The sequence below is a fragment of the Enhydra lutris genome, unplaced genomic scaffold, assembly GCF_002288905.1.
Source record: "Enhydra lutris kenyoni isolate GAN:26980312 unplaced genomic scaffold, ASM228890v2 scaffoldscaffold7, whole genome shotgun sequence".
Lineage (NCBI taxonomy): Eukaryota > Metazoa > Chordata > Mammalia > Carnivora > Mustelidae > Enhydra > Enhydra lutris.
The window spans coordinates 31,662,311-31,679,404 of NW_019154091.1; the positions used below are offsets into that span (position 1 = coordinate 31,662,311).

A 17,094-nucleotide genomic window follows, 5' to 3' on the forward strand; every position below is an offset into this window, starting at 1 on the left:
TAAAACTGACCTGAGCAAAACAAATATAAATCAAATAGTCCATACATTTAAAAACAAAGTACAATTTGTACTGTTAGTCATTATTATTAGAACAGATAGTAAGTATAAACTATCTGTTGTTAGACATGAATTACTAGATTTTTACTTTTTGGATACTTTTTGACTGGTCTTCCCCATCACAGATTCATTAAATACCTTGTCGGCAGGGTCTGGGCTTTTTCTATCACTTACTCTTTGCTACTCCTCTATGCCCTCAGTAGCATAGTATCTGACAGTAGCAGAGTTTCCTGTTCTGAACTTCGTGTTCACAGGGGATACAGACTATCATAGTATAAGCAGAAATTTGAATGGGTAACAATGGCAGATGTCAAAAATTAAAGACTTTGATCTCTGCCTATTTTAAAACTGTCATAAGCTTTTGACTAAAGTGAAAATGTTATTCACATAAAAATTCTGTAAGGTATGTGTTTAGTTTTCAGAAAAACAAAAAACCCTGGACTTTGGCCCAAATGCTGAATCTGGGTAATTATTTATGTCATTGTATAAAGAAAATCAGATTAAACTAGGTTCATAGTAAGAGAGAAACTTTCAGACAAATCAGAAATTACTGGCCTCCTATAGATAATCTTTAAACAGGTTAAAAATGTTTTCCTAAAATCATTAAATTGTCCCAAATGGAAAGCTGTGAGACAGTTTAATAGACTATTACCAATTGAGCTTTTCTCGTTTGCTGAGTCTTTTATTCCCCCGATAGAATGTGTGTTCCATGCAGGCAGAACATCCCTGCTAGATCCCTAGCACAGGAACAATGCCAGGAACATGGGAGATGTGCAGTACTGAATACATTTTTTGATTCTTGGATACAAAAGTCAGGCAGGTGTCTCTAAGTTGGGATAAAATCTTTAATTCTTTTTTTTTTTTTAAAGATTTTATTTATTTATTTGACAGACAGAGATCACAAGTAGGCAGAGAGGCAGGCAGAGAGAGAGAGAGAGGAGGAAGCAGGCTCCCTGCGGAGCAGAGAGCCCGATGCAGGGCTCGATCGCAGGACCCTGGGATCATGACCTGAGCCGAAGGCAGAGGCTTTAACCCACTGAGCCACCCAGGCGCCCCAAAATCTTTAATTCTTAAGCTCAGTAATCTATAGGCTACAAACAAGGATGTTTTAAGGAAGCAAGTTCAAAGTATGTGTGACATTGTGGATTACTTTTCATCTGCATTTAGAAAACAGAACTTTTAAGCAGTATTTTACTCTAACTTTCAAAGGTAAACTGTCAAGCCTACAAACTTAGCTGCTCCACTAATAGGCTTATTAGCCAATTTTGACAAGTATTATCAATACCCCAACAAAGACTTATGCATTTTTCTATCAAGTTATGGGAAACCAGGTTTCGTTCTACTCAGAATCATTACACTTCTCTCATGTATTCATAAAACACCAGATAAAGATTTTATTTATTTATTTGACAGAGAGATCACAAGCAGGCAGAGAGAGAGGAGGAAGCAGGCAGAGAGAGAGGAGGAAGCAGGCTCCCCTAGAGAGCAGAGAGCCCGATGCGGGGCTCGATCCCAGGACTCTGAGATCACGACCTGAGCCGAAGGCAGTGGCTTAACCCACTGAGCCACCCAGGCGCCCCCATAAAACACCAGATAAACTGTGCAATGTTAACAATTATAGAACAGATTAAAACAAAAATTTGAGGGTGCCTGGGTGGCTCAGTCAGTTAAGTGTCTACCTTTGTTTGGCTCAGATCATGATCCCAGAGTCCCTGGATCAAGTTCTGCACGGGGCTCTCTGTTCAGCAGGGAGTCTGCTTCTCTCTCCTTCTCAATTAATAAAAAAAATCTTAAATCTTAATTTTTAAATTTAAAAAATTAAATCTTGGGGTGCCTGGGTGGCTCAGTGGGTTAAGCCGCTGCCTTCGGCTCGGGTCATGATCCCAGGTCCTGGGTTCAAGCCCCACATCGGGCTTTCTGCTCAGCAGGGAGCCTGCTTCCTCCTCTCTCTCTGCCTGCCTCTCTGCCTACTTGTGATTTCTCTCTGTCAAATAAATAAATAAAATCTTTAAAAAAAAATAAATAAAAATAAAAAATTAAATCTTAAAATCTTAAAAATCTTAAAACCTTCGATCTTAAAATCTTAAAAAAGAAAAAATTTGAGTCTTATTCAGGTGGCTTAGTCAGTTGAGCTTCTGCCTTTGGCTCAGGTCATGATCCTGGAGTCCTGCGATCAAGCCCCATGCCCTTGGGTTCCCTGTTCAGTGGGGAGTCTGCTTCTCCCTCTGCCTCTTACCTAACCACTAGTGTTTTCTCTCTCAAGTAAGTAAGTAAAATCTTAAAAAAAAAAATCTTTGAGTCCTATAAAATCAAATTGTTAAGATTCACCAATAGTTTAGAAGAAGCCTGAAAACACTCAGATTTTTAAAATAAAGTCATTCTATATTTCCAAGATTTAAAGGGGAGGAGGTAGAGTAGATGGAGATTAAATTCAAAGAAGACACAGACTGAAATAAACCAAAAGAAAATACACTGTGGTGGTAAGTTTTGATTCTAAGTTTGCTGCCCCACATCTAAAGAGGAGATGATTAAAAAAGCAAAGCAAAATTTACTTCCAATAATTGGAGGTTTTAAAACTTTATATCCTAGGGGCACCTGGGTGGCTCAGTGGGTTAAGCCTCTGCCTTTGGCTCAGGTCATGATCTCAGGGTCCTGGGATGGAGCCCCGCATCGGGCTCTCTGCTCAGCGGTGAGCCTGCTTCCCTCTCTCTCTGCCTGCCTCTCTGCCGATTTGTGATCTCGCTCTGTCAAATAAAAAAAAAAAAATACTAATTAACTCTAAAAAAACCTTTATATCCTAATATCTGCATGTGATAAAGTTTATCAGCTGCATTAACATAAAAGTCGAAGCAGGGGTTTTTACATTTTTTTTTTTTAAAGAAAAAATTAGGTGAAATGTCACTAATTTCCTCCTAAAATTCAAGTTTCTCCAAGTATCTGTGGGGACATGAAAAAGAACTCATAGGACTTTTCTGACTGAATTATAGTATTTTTCCAATGTAAGCACCAGAAAAGTTGATCTACATGATCTGCATTCCTAAGCTGTAGCTACTATTTTGTATGAGACAATGATGCTTTTTGCCAAACCACAATCCTATTTCTAGTAGCAAAATATAAAATTAAAAAAATGACGAAGAGAGTGTCACTTGCATTTACTTCACTCTCTAACTCTTCATGAAGTCGGTATTACTATCATTACCATTTTACAGATAAGGGAACAGAGGCACCTAAGTAGTGTTACATGCTAGGAAATAGCAGAGCTGAGATTAGAAACCCAAGAATTCTGGTTCCAGGGGAGCCCAGTCTTATTCACTAAACAGTCCATTTTGTTCTACTAAAACTAATCTATAACTAATGAGTTGCTTACCACCAGGTCAGTGGTTTTCAGTCAGGTGATTTTGCCCTTCAACATCCCCACCCCTGAATCTAACTGGAGAACACTTGGCAATGTCTGGAGACAATTTCAGTGGTTGCAACTTGGGGGCAGGGGTGGTACTACTGGCATCTAAAGGGTAGATACCAGATATGCTGCTAAAAATCCTATAATGCACATGACCACTCCCCAACAACTCATTATCCAGCATAAAACACCATACTGCTGAGGCTGAGAAACCCTATAATAGAATATAAATTCTAGGGCGGGGTCCTAAATTGATCTCAGTTATTGCTCTACACTCAGACCTAGAACACTTATACTTATCTGAATATTTGTTTTCGAGAACCTAGAACTCAGGGGTGCCTGGGTGGCTCAGTTGGTTAAGCGTCCAACTCTTGATTTCAGGTGAGATCATGGTCTCAGGGTTGTGGGAACAAGCCTTGTGTCAGGCTCCCTGCTCAAAGCAGGGTCTGCTTGAGGATTCTCTCTCCCTCTCCCTCACCCTAAAATAAAAAAAAAATCTTAAAAAAAAAAAAAAAAGAGCCTAGACTTTAGCCTGGTGCACAGCTGGTAGGCAACAAACATTTATTAAAAATAACTGAATTAATGGTGGTACCTACAAAGGTCAAATGGTGTAACCGGATATAGTAAACTGAAGCGATTTTGTGCTCTTTAATGCCACATTTGGGGGGTTTTTCTCTTAATGGCTATAAATAAAACCAGTTCTGCCAAGACAAGACTCTTAATTAAGTGGGCCTTCTGAGAGAATATTTCTTTTCTTTAGATACATAAAACATTTAAATACATGGAACTCCTTGAGTTAAATTTGTAAGGAATAATACCTTTTTCTTCCTAAAATGAAAGCGTTTAAATGTTCCATTCAAATAGGATGTATCTGTAAGAGATTAACAGACACCCCTAAATTAGATGATATCACTAGTTGATTGTGGATATGCTTTAGTGACTGGCAAATACTTTGAGAAAGATTAAGATTTGTTTAAAAATTTCAAAAAGAATTGAATTATAGCACACCTAAGGAAAAGACAGATCATCTATAAAGAAATTAGTTCTTGAGTCCACTTCAAAGATCTTTATAACCATAACATTCTAAGTATAACTTCATCTTAATATATTTTTAAAAATCCATAAGCATAACATCTATCAAAGTATTTTCAATTCTTTCTCCTACACCTCAAAGAGCTACTGAACATTACCCAAAAAGCATATATTCGTCAGTAATGCTGCTTGATTTACAAAATTCCCCCCCCCCCAAAATTCAAAAGATGGGTAGGTGGATATTCAAATAATACTGGGGGAAAAAATCTGGTATCTTTCATTATTTCTGTAATCAATGAATCAACCTGGCTTGCCCAAATGTTAAATTATGAAACCACAATATGTAAAATGCACCTATTACATTTAAAAAGAAGTTAAACCCAAATTTATTTGCTAGCACTGTTAAACATTACACAAAACATTCAAGTGGCAAGTAATTATAATGCAAGCCCTTGCATGGCAATCCAAATTTATTGAACTACTGATGCTAAGTTATACAAAATTGCACCACTTTAATTAAGGCTTTTAGTTTACATTTGGCCACCTCAAAGTAGTTGTAACATTAGGTTGGTCAATTTAAATACTGTGGCTCCCTGTTGGATAGACACACAATCTTTACACCCAAACGGTTAATGCATACAAAGCAACAAGGCATTGTTAAATAAAACAGCAATAGTTACTGCAACTTAGGCCTTGTGACCAATTACACATGATTAAAATTACTTCCCACATTCACATCCACAGTACTCGTCCACCATTTAACATCTCAACCAAAACGTTACACATGTGAAACAACCACTAACAGGCAAAAATACTAAACCTGTATATTTGGTATTGCAAATACACTTATGCATGAGCAAGCAAGGGATTCACAGTGAGAATCTACAGCTGCAGAAGCCTGAAAATGATTTACAAAAATTGTTAAATCATTAAAAAATTGTTTGAAAATATACACTTCTTGTTGTAGACCCCCACTGTACACACAACTATAAACATTGTTCCCTATGTAAACAAAAAAGGAAACATATAATAAAAGATTTGAAAAGTCTGGACATTTCCTTCCCAACAGATATTAAAGGCAATGTCTTTAATCTAAGACATTATACTGAAAGGACTATCATATTTTAAAGACAAGATCACTGTCTCCACAGGTTTTTTTAAAAATTAAAAAAACTATATAGCTGTGTTAATCAAAGCGCTTATTTGTACAATACAATGATAATGACCTTGAATTTCTTAAAAAAAATTACAATAAGCTACAAGTATCAAAGAAGCGAAGTTATCTGGAGTAGTCTATATAGGAGCTCTTTGGACTTTCTTTTATTATGCTAAAATAGTGGTGCTTTTAGGATTTACATTATTGTACTCTCCAATACAAAGTATGGGGCATGTTAAAGTATACAGTACACCATTTTCATACATGTACAACATTGGTGGATGAAAAATGTCTCTTAGCAGTAATACTGGATTGTAGCCTCTGGTTTTACCAGCTGCATACTCTAGGACTATTATATAAGTAAAAATCTCTCTTGTGATACTGGAAAGTGATCAGAATGTGCAAACTGATGTAGTAGCTTTCATCCGCCTCTTAAAGGGTACCACCACAGAAAGTCCATTTAAGATGTTGGTAGGTTTAACAAAGTTGGAATGCTGGCACTGTTGAATTGGGCAACAGTTCTTCAGACCTGCTGAAAGGAGAAAATTAAATTGAAAACATGGGTTGAAAATAGCACACTACAGATCCATAGGTACACATTAAAGCAACAGTGTTTTATGTGTTAGAAATGAATATAATACAGGCTCTTGTCATTACAGTCATGACAATGTATGACAATGCACCACACAACTCAAAGCAAAGTAAAGCATAGGTAGACATTTTCATTTTTTCAGAAAGACTTCATCTACTCTGCTGCCCTCTTGAAAGTCAGTCAAATTAAATTTTAGATCCAAAAAGGGAAGGCACCTTAGTGCAAATTTCTGTATATTATCTTCCAAAGATTCAAAGCAGAAAGACAAAAACCAAAAAAACACATTAATATTTTAGGTCAGATCAACTTTATTAGAATTAGGATTAAAAAAGATAGCAATATTAACAAAATGAGTGTTTCCAATCCTAGAATTACATTGTAAGTATAGAATGTACATCTAATCAGGGTTTCTAATATCTGAAAATCAAGACCTTTCTTCCTTACTCTTCCAGAAAGAGTGAAAAGCTGGTTCAGAGAAGTAGACAAAAAATAATTTATTTCATGATGGCTCTTTATAGTTGACAGTTATAAACGTTCTAATTTCATATTTAAACAAATTCTATCAACTTGATGGATGTCAGAAAAAGCTGGTATTATACGAAAATCCTATGTAATTAAACTTCAAAAAATTGTGAGCAATATAAAAAAAGGTAAAATTAGAACTCATTGTCTGCCAAGTATTTATTTACTTTGGATGATTTTCTGCATACATTCCTGGGCTAAAGAAAGTTTTTCTTTTTACTGTTTTTCTGGGATTTAGCCTTGTTGCAAGTTCCAGAAATAATGTTAATATTGATATGGCTGCTGAGGCAATTTTCATAAATGCCTTGAGCTTCAAGTCCTTAGTCTGAATGAGCTTGGTGAATTTTCTAAATCCTAGCAAACCAACTGTGGCAAATTAGATAGGACAGATTGGAGTATATGAGTTTACACACATGTGTACTGCTAGGAATGGGCATGTGGTGAGGATTGAGAGGATTATCAGGAATGAGAGCATGTATCTCTAAACAGAAAGCCTTAAATGGAGAGTAGGGACAAACTCTTGAAGATTCAAGTGTGCTACCGTAGAGGGCCATTTAACATAGGAAGCAGGAGAGCTACAAACACTACAAGCTCCCAGAATAAGGGTAGAGTAAAATATAGTTTTAATGCTAAAGGAGCAATAAGCCATTCTTGTTGGCAAAGAGCAGCAGCTAACAGCTGAAGGTTTACCAAGTACCAGGCACTGATCTGATTTACAAGTATTAATCATTTAATATGACTGTTTTCAAAAACCATATAAAAATGTTGTATGTTCAGTTTTCCTTTGCTATCTCATCTCTGAGTTGTTTCTGTGGTTTTCTAGGCCTGACAACTCTTCGGATATCAGCTTAGATGTCTTTCACTTTGACATATTTTCCCTGAATCCGCAGTTTACATCTGACTAATTTGGGGTTCCAGTTATTCATGCTCCTGTAGTACCCATAAGAGCATAATGACTAAGCATGGGCTTGGGAACCAGTTCATCACTCAAATTCTGAGCCATGCAGTCAGATCATAGGATTCAAATTTTGGCTCCTATATTTACTAACTGCAGGGCTTGAACAAGTAATAATCTTTTTGTGCTCTAGTTCTCTCATATGTAATATGGGAATAATAATAGTTCTTGTGTCATAGGATTGTTGTAAGAATTCAATGAATATGTGGACAATAGTTAAGAGTGCTAGCTAGCATATGATAACTGGGTCAGGAGTTCTTATTACCAGTACTGTGCTGGACTTAGTCTATCCCTCATTTATCGTATTTTTCAATTGTTTGTCTAACTCTTCCACTAGACCTGAATAGCTTAAGGCAAGGAAAGAAGGTTGGTTTTGTTCATCACTGTACTGTCAACACAAACCAGTGTCCCAATGGGGCATAAGTATATATTGGATGAACTTACCTAGAATATTCACTTATGTGGAATACCCTACTTTTGATGCTGATATATACAGGAAATAATTACTTTAATTACTAGGATATCATTCTAATTCATGGATACCTTAAAGAGAAGTAATCTCAGTTTTTTGTTTGTTTTTTTAAGAACAATAAAACATTCTATACTTGTTTTCTTGAAAGAGTGTCCTTAATGAAGCTGAGGTTAAAAGTTAGAGGAAAAGAATATAAAAATAGAGGAAAAGATAAATTAACATACCTGGCTCAGAGCTACAATGCATCTAATATATTAAAGCAGCTGACATGTTGACTTTTTGCGGGCCTTCCCAGGCACTGGAGTTTTTCTGTTAATTTGCCGCACTAGGTCATAAAAGATCTGCAAACAGAGTTGGGATTTTTTTTTTTTTTTTGGGTTGTTTTTTTAATTAGGAAAAAACCCTCAAAAAACAAAAAAATGGAAAAAATAAAATGAAAACCTGAATGCCATGTATACATATGAACTCCAACAAATATTCTGTTCAGCTAAGGAGTAAGTAAAACCGGGTAGTCATATAACTGCCAAATACTTTTATTTTTTGGGAGGGCTAAAATTTCTCTCCTTAAAATAAGAACTGAATTAAGGAGCAGCAGAGATCTTACTGTCATTCATTAGAACATTTAACATCATTCAAAGAAAACAATCCTTTACTCTTCAAATCTTCCCTATGTTATCTTTACCCTACCACAGGACTTAAGCCCCTTCAAGGGCAAGAACCATGCAAGCCTTCTTAAATTTGTCTCCATCTTTTATAAAACATCCTTCATCTCTACATATATACACCTGAATACTTAATCCTGTCTTTCCCACCCCTGACCTTTTTCTGTCCAGTCTTCCTTTTTCTTTTTTTAAAGACTTTATTTACTTATTTGAGAGACAGATCATGAGCGGGTAAGAGGGGTACAGGGAAAAGCAGACTTCCCGTTGAGCAGGGAGCCTGATGCGGGACTTGACGCCAGCACCCTGGGATAATGACCTGAGCCGAACAGATGCCTAACTGACTGAGCCACCCAGGTGCCCCAGTCTTCTTTTTTCTCTGAGCAAATTCTAGCACTGTTGCTTATTAAGATTTTTGTCTATAAGATCAACAAAGCACCCGGAGCAAACATTAACCTAAGGTTGTGTTAATACACACACATTATTTTTCATTAATTTTAAATGCTGAATTCCAAATCGAGTTTTTTAAAGTGTATTTCACCATACCTCATTAACATTTATTTTTGATTTTGCAGAAGATTCTAAGAATGCACAGTTGTTCCACTGTCTTGCTAGGTTCTGACCTTGTTCCTTTCCTACAACTCTTTCATCTTCCAAGTCACACTTATTACCAACCAGGATCATTGGAACCTAAAAATACAAAAAAATTGTGAGGGTAAAAAAAAAGTAAGTATGCTATATAAATTCAAAACAGAAGAATTTTTTAAAAAAAAAATTAACATATAATGGATTATTTGTTTCTAGGGTACAGGTCTGTGATTCATCAGTCTTACACAATACATAGTGCCATCCACAACACATACCCTAATATCCATCACCCAGCCACCCCATCTGTCCCACCCCCCTCCACTCCAGCAACCCTCAGTTTGTTTCCTGAGATTAAGAATCTCTTATGGCAAAACCAAAGAATTCTAAGAGTCAACCCTAAGGATTACTTTATATGCCAGAGAAAAATATTGAATAAGTAATAAAATTTATAGTTTAATATGAAAGCCTGTTAAGAATCCTTCATGTGAAATTTCTAGAAAACTAGCTATGATCTACTTTTAAGAAAGGAAAAAAAACCCTTAAAATTACATCCCAATGGATTTATAACTAAATATAGTTAGCAAAACACAAAACCTTTTAAAAAATAAATTACAAGAGGGTATTACTATGAAAAGCCAATACATTTCAAAATTTTAAAAGTCTAAGGGATGTGAATCAACTTCAAGTTTTCTGGTTTACTGACATGCATTTATCAAATAATCATTTTCCATTTCATGACACAAAAAGGAGAAATGTGGAAAGCCCTGAAGTAGAATTTTTAGTTTCTCATATAATATATATTAAAAAGCCAGAAAGTAAAATCATCCTAAATTATTAAATATTTAGACCACCTTAATCATTTGATGTCTATTTTACAAGGACACGATAGAGATAAATAATACTTATTCTGGAAAATTCCCATTAATCATTTAGAGGCTGGCTTTCTAGACAATTTTTGGAAAAAGATCCAAATTAGGAATATCAAGAATTTTGGTTTTTAGGAATAGACACAGAATTTTATATTCATACTTATTTAATGTAACTGATAGAAGAAGAAAACTAGTATCAGAGACAGTAGAAAATATTTACTAATTGAGAAATGGTCACTGAGCTATTACAAATATGTGAGAATACCCCAAAGTTCTCCTGTTTCAGAAGTCTAAGAAATGGCAACATTTCCCACAGATGCCTCTGAACCCTCACAATATTTGCTTATAATTAAATTATATATGTAATACAGTGATTTTTAAAAAGTGTGGTTCCTGGACCCCAGCAGCATCAACACCATCTGGAAACCTGTTAGAAATGTAAAATCTTGAGCAGTATTCTTGACCTACTCAATCAGAAACTCTGGGAGTGAGGCTTGGCTATCTGTTTTAACTAGATTTACAAGTGATTTTGATGCAGGATCAATTTTGAGAACCACTGCTATCTATAGTATGATAAGGAATTAAAGTAATCCTTCTGAAGTTTGATACAGGGATTAAACTCCATTATGGTACACGTAAGGGACATGCAAATTAATGTTAGAATTTAATGTACTGGTTGGCTTCCTTTTAAAAGTATTATTATGTTAATCTTCTGTCAGTTGCTTGAGATATGTTCATATGTAGTTTTGATTCTTGTTAGAAAGGCTCTTAGGTCTACCAGAAATATACCCAGACATCTATTAGTAACATCTGCCACCCACATCTTTCCTTCTGCCCCACCAAACACATTATTTAAAAATAGGAAGGGTATAATGTTTATTTTACACAGGCTAAGGAGAGAGGAAAGTTTTTCTCACTTTCCACATTATATTTGAAAATATGCACAAATGGTAAAGATTTATTTTTGCCTTCTAGGAAAAAATCGTTTGAAATCCCCCTCCCCAAAACACATGAACTTTAAATTCCATTTAAACTGAAATTCTTAAATTGGATATCACTACACTAAGAGTCTGAAATTTAATATATTTATTAGCAACTCAGCTTACATCATCAGTATCTTTAACTCGAAGAATCTGCTCTCTCAGATCTTGTAAATCATTAAATGTGGACTGTGCTGTGATGGAATAAACTAATGCAAAGCCTTGGCCATTTTTCATGTATAAATCTCTCATTGCAGTAAATTGTTCCTATAGTAGAAAGAAAGCATCATTAAAAAACAATAAAGTTCTGACAGATAATTTGACAATTTTTAAGTTTATAATTAGAGCTCAGTGAAGAATACAGTAGTGTTATGTAACATTTCTTAAAATTATAGTCTGTGGCAAGATGTGATTTGAAAAACTATTTCATGAAATAAGTTTTTATTTAACAATAATACAACCAAAGCAGATTTATGTGCAATAAATATACTTAACTGGGAAAGAAATATCCTTTCCTCAAAAGCTATTTAAAAGACAGCTTTTTAATATACAATATGTAAGGTACCAAAACTGAATTCCCAAGTTACTCACAGCTAGTTCACAATACTCTAGCTCTACAGGGCTCACCAGCACGCTTACCTATATCTTGCCATTTCCTCACACTTTTCCTCCTTCACTAGACTGTGAACCTTTACAAGTAAGAATATTGTCCATGGCACGTATCAGGTACTCAAACATGAATGAATACCATATATCCAGAATAAATCTTCCCTTCACCTTCAGATACCAACAAATCTAGTTGGTTTATAAATACTCTGAAGAAAAGATACTGTTCAAGTTACTCCACAAAGCCACTGAGAAATAAATGTTTACTGAAGTATTTTCCACATTAACTAAAATACGTAATATATTTTGACTTGTTTTTAAAGTACTATGAGACTGAAAAAAATTTTTTTTTAAATATTTTATTTATTCATTTGACAGACAGAGATTACAAGTAGACAGAGAGGCAGACAGAGAGAGAGAGAGGGAGGGGGAAGCAGGCTCTCTGCTGAGCAGAGAGCCCGATGCGGGGCTCGATCCCAGAACGCCGAGATCATGACCTGAGCCAAAGGCAGAGGCCTCAACCCACTGAGCCACCCAGGCGCCCCGAGACTGAAAATTTTAATTCAAATTTCTTTCTCCCCTCACCTCCCTTTTCTTTGAAGATTTTATTTGAGACAGAGAGAGAGAGCACAAGTAGGGAGAACAATAGGCAGAGGCAAAGGGAGCAGCAGCAGACTCCCCACTGAGCAGGAAGCCTGAAGACGGGGCTCAATCCCAGGACCCTGGGACCATGACCTGAGCTGAAGGCAGCTGCCTAATCAACTGAGCCACCCAAGCACCTCTCATTCAAACAAATTTCTATTTATTTCTTCAGTAAATGACCCACTGCAATTACAAAGCACACACACACAGAACTTAAGAGAATAAGAAAAATAGCTGTAAGATTTAATGCAAGTTGTAGGCTTTTAAATAAGTTTATCGAGCATTTGTCTATAGAGTATTAGCATTTACAAGGTCAATACCACAGAAGTTGTGCACATACTTTGATACTTGTTTTACATACCGTTCCTGCAGTATCCAAGATTTCAAGCATACACTGTTGTGCATCTACTTCAACTTGCTGGAGGAAAAATTAAAATATGCCTTCATTCTTTAATGTGTAAAAGAGTACCTTATTATATACAAAAACTAGTTATGATATTTAAATAGCGAGATTACTGTAACTTTACAACTAGTTTTATGCAATACCTGAATAGAACAGGAGAAAAAAATAGCTATATAATCAAGGTCCACTGACCCCTAAATTGTATTAGGTGCAAAAACCATGTGTTCTCAACATAAGGATACCTCTAAGATCCAAGCTCTGTGTGAATCACTCAGATCTTAATTCTGGGGAGGAAATGATTTCAAAATAGCTCAAAATTCTTTAAAACCAGTACTAGTTTCAATAAGATCAAAAGTCATTCTGTCTATCTCAACACTGCCATGCCTTATTTAGATATACCTTCATTTCTCTAGATAACTACAATCCCCTTCACCGTATTGGAACAACGTTTCTGGTAGCAAAGAAGCAAAAGACACCCAGCAAATAAGTTATGTATCCTAGTGACCCCTTTGCACCTAACATTTCCTTGGAAAATAAGTTATTTAGAATTAGATTCGGAAAGAAAAGAGTAATACTGCCTCAAGGCTTTCCAGTTTCTCTGGTAGACTGCGGACACAAAGGGAAGAATACAAACAGTATCTACATAGCAGCAGGGGTCAAACAGGCTGTTACATAAAGATGGGGAGATAACTCTCCCCCTAAATTAAAAATGTCTGCATATTAAGTTTTATTGTTACATGTTGTGTTTGTGGACATAGAAACAACTCTATTATGAGCAGTGATACTTTAAAAAGAAGGGAGCCTGACAGTGTTCAGTTTTTGGTGGTGTTTAGGGTGGAGGGACACAACTATCACTTGAAATGGATAGCCTAATTCTGAAGTTTGTGTGTCAAATTACAATTTTAGGGTCAGGATAAACTTAAAATTCTCTGAGGAGGGCAGGGAGAGAGAGAGAAAGAACACATACGAGCATGTGCTTTACGATTTTCATTAACTGGTACGGAAACAAGACCAGGAAATAATCAAGTGTTTTTTCCTACTAATTTTTAAATAAACTCTTGCTTCTTCCTCCGACTTTGTAAACAACATTCAGCAATTACAAAGCTAAAACTAAGAACTTATATTTATAGTAAAGTCAAAAGCAAAAGTCTTCTAGAGTAAGTAACATATACCTTTCTATAAGAATCTTCTATCGTAGGATCATATTTTTCAACAAAAATTCCTTGAACAAACTGTACAGTCTGGGAAAAAAAAGTATACCATTTACACTTAAAGAAAACAAGAAATTCAAATCTGTATGCTTTGCACTATTGATTTCACATAGCCAGTTATATCATTGATGAAAATATAACCACTACTACATTTAATGTATGCATTTGGTGAGTAAATTACCTTAGAAAGCTTTTTAAAAACATTAATAATCACTATCCTCCCTATTAGGTAATTCTAACTTTGGAGCTCATATATTTAAAATTTATTTATTTTATTTTTAGAGAGGAAAAAATGGGGGGAGGGGCTTTAGGAGAAGGAGCGAGAGAATCTAAAGCAGGCTTCATGCCCGGTGTGGAGTGATCTGAAGACCCAGAGCTGAAATCAACAGTCCAATGTTTAACCTTCACCTGCTGAGCCATCCAGAGGTCCCATATTTAAGCAAAATTTTAAATGTCTTCTATTTCAGTCTTAACAGCTTAAATTTGAATTTTAATTAGAAACAGGCTATTTGTTTCGTGTACATAAGTACATACCTTCAAGACACCTCCTCATCATTTTGGATATATTTACAAATGACAAAGCAGCTCATGCCCCCCTACACACATTTCTCAGTTTGATTCAAACTTCAAGTTCTGTGCTAGGTGGCCATTCTAAGTGGCTGAGTGAGATGGTCAATCTGTTTTACACTGGGGCTTTATTAAACTGAACTATTCATCAAGTCATTTTCCTTAAGTTTCTTTTCTTCCCCAGCCACTACTGTCAAACTGTCTTTTTTTCTCACTATATTATTATTTTTAAAATATTTTATTTTTAAGTAATGTCTACACCCTACATGAGGATTGAACTCATAACCCCAAGATCAAGAGATACATGCTCTTTCCACTGAGCCAGCTGGTTCCCAATCGCTACACTATTCCCCCCCCCACTACACTATTCTTGATACAGAAAGCATGGCTGCTAAAATAATGTGAAAACTGGACAGTCATGGGTTGTATTGGAAAAAGGTTTTTTAAAAGCTTTATTTAATATTTTCAGAAAATACATATAAGCCAAGTCACAATAAGAAAGACCAAAATTCATTCCTACTTGGCTCAGAAATACAGATGGACACACATTTATATGCTCCCACTCTCTATGCTTAGCCCAAATTGTATTTTGGCATATCTCATGCTGGTCTGGAACCAACAGACCAGAAACAATATGATCTACACAGGTCCGACTAGAAGTGGACTAAAATTACAAGAAAAATACATTGCCTCTAAAATCACTGAGATTTCACTTTAACAAATAAATGAAGACAAATAGTCAAAACCTAAAATTCAACAGAAAAAGAACATGTGTTGCAATGAATAGCTTAGGTACGGTGATAATGACTTACCAGAGCAGATTTTCCAACGCCTCCTGAGCCAAGAACGACTAGCTTATACTCACGCATGGTGCAAACTTGTCAAAAGCTAGTACCTTATAAGGAAAAAAAAGAGAGAGAATTCTTAGGTAATATATCTTGGTATTCATGTGCTTCTTATATAAATTAGATATTCAACCAAATAGTTTAAAAAAATGATTACTCTACCATACTAATATACGTATTCGATAAACAGACTTACTAAAAGGATGCTACTGGTAGGGTTCTTTATACCACATCAGAGGTAGAAAGAAACCACAGAATTACTGACATGACTTTCAGCCCTAACCTAAATTCAAACAGAATAAAATATCTGCTCTATTAAAAAAAAAAAGGGAGGGGGCTGAAAAACAGCACGAAGGGGTATATTACTGGTTATAAGATGGCAGTAACAGGCATGTTTAACTCCCTTTCCTGAACTATCTGTAATCTTGAGTCACAAGTAGTTGAGTGCCTACTAAGTGTGGGGATATATACAGTCAATGAACAAAAAATTCCTGTCTTCACTAAGCAATATTCCAGTAAAGATAAACAGGCTAAAACAAAGGTCTGCAAACAAATCCAGTCAATCACCTCTTTCTGTACATAAAGTTCTGTTGAAATACAGCCATGTCCATTTATTTGTGTAGAATCTGTGGTTGCTATCTTGTTGTAATGGCAGAATTTAGTAGTTATAATATAGGCCATCTGGTCCACAAAGCCTAAAATATTTACTATCTGGCATTTACAGAGAAAATTTGCCAACCCCTGGGATACATGAATGGTAAATGAGTTAGCCGAGAAAATGGACCAAATATCTATTCCTGAAGTGGGGGAGGTACAAAGAGTCTGAAAATGGTTAGAAATCAGAGATAGAACTGAAGAGTATGAGCCCCAGACTGAAAAACGATGGCTTTCAGGAAGATGAAATAGTGGAAATCAAAACAAAACCAGAAAGAAAAAACCCATACCAAGGCTTATTACCATCAAATTTCAGTACATGAAAGATAGAGAAAGAAGATCCTAAAAGTTTCATGGCTAGGGAAATAATAACAAAGCTGTTACCATCCTAGAAAGAAAGAATTGGTCAATGGCCATGGGACAAAAGCAGCCACCAGAACAGGCTCTAAATCTTCTTAATCAAGAAATGACAGTTCTGTAGTCATAGTAACAAGTAACAACCATAAACAGAGCCCTCATTAAGATTCTTTTTTAAAGATTTTATTTTTAGTAATCTCTATACACAACACAGGGCTCAAAGTTACAACTCCTGAGATCAAAAGTTGCACACATTGAAGCTTATACCAGCCAGGTGCCATACTTCATTAAGATTTAAAACCCTTCTACCACCCAGAAAGTTCCCAATGTGCCTCTTCCCAGTTAATTAACCCTAACACCCTTTTTCTTGACTCTAGTGGCTGCTTTATTTGTCAAAGCCACAACCTTTTCTAGGAAGAACTTCATGTTTTTTTTTTTATATAAGCTCCCAATATAACCTTGACTTTTGTACTTACATCGGCAAATGACAAAAACTGTGATATTGTCAAGTGTGACTTAACCAGACT

At 35.7% G+C, this 17,094-nt stretch overlaps 1 protein-coding gene across 2 annotated transcripts in view; it reads right to left on the reverse strand.

The window, feature by feature from the left end:
- Nucleotides 1–4,846: 4,846 nt before the first annotated feature.
- LOC111141969 (RAP1B, member of RAS oncogene family) overlaps nucleotides 4,847–17,094 on the reverse strand; it is a 44,440-nt gene continuing 32,192 nt past the window's right edge. Inside the window, exons 2-8 of one of the 2 annotated variants that reach the window (XM_022494859.1) lie at nucleotides 15,524–15,606; nucleotides 14,106–14,174; nucleotides 12,892–12,948; nucleotides 11,409–11,549; nucleotides 9,392–9,535; nucleotides 8,411–8,527; nucleotides 4,847–6,174 (exon numbers count right to left, since the gene is read on the reverse strand). In XM_022494859.1, coding sequence (XP_022350567.1) covers nucleotides 8,441–8,527; nucleotides 9,392–9,535; nucleotides 11,409–11,549; nucleotides 12,892–12,948; nucleotides 14,106–14,174; nucleotides 15,524–15,580 — 555 coding nt within the window. In that variant the 5' untranslated portion in view covers nucleotides 15,581–15,606 and the 3' untranslated portion in view covers nucleotides 4,847–6,174; nucleotides 8,411–8,440. Of the gene's footprint in view, nucleotides 6,178–8,410; nucleotides 8,528–9,391; nucleotides 9,536–11,408; nucleotides 11,550–12,891; nucleotides 12,949–14,105; nucleotides 14,175–15,523; nucleotides 15,607–17,094 lie in introns of both variants that reach the window. The other variant, XM_022494858.1, reaches the window with a different exon arrangement.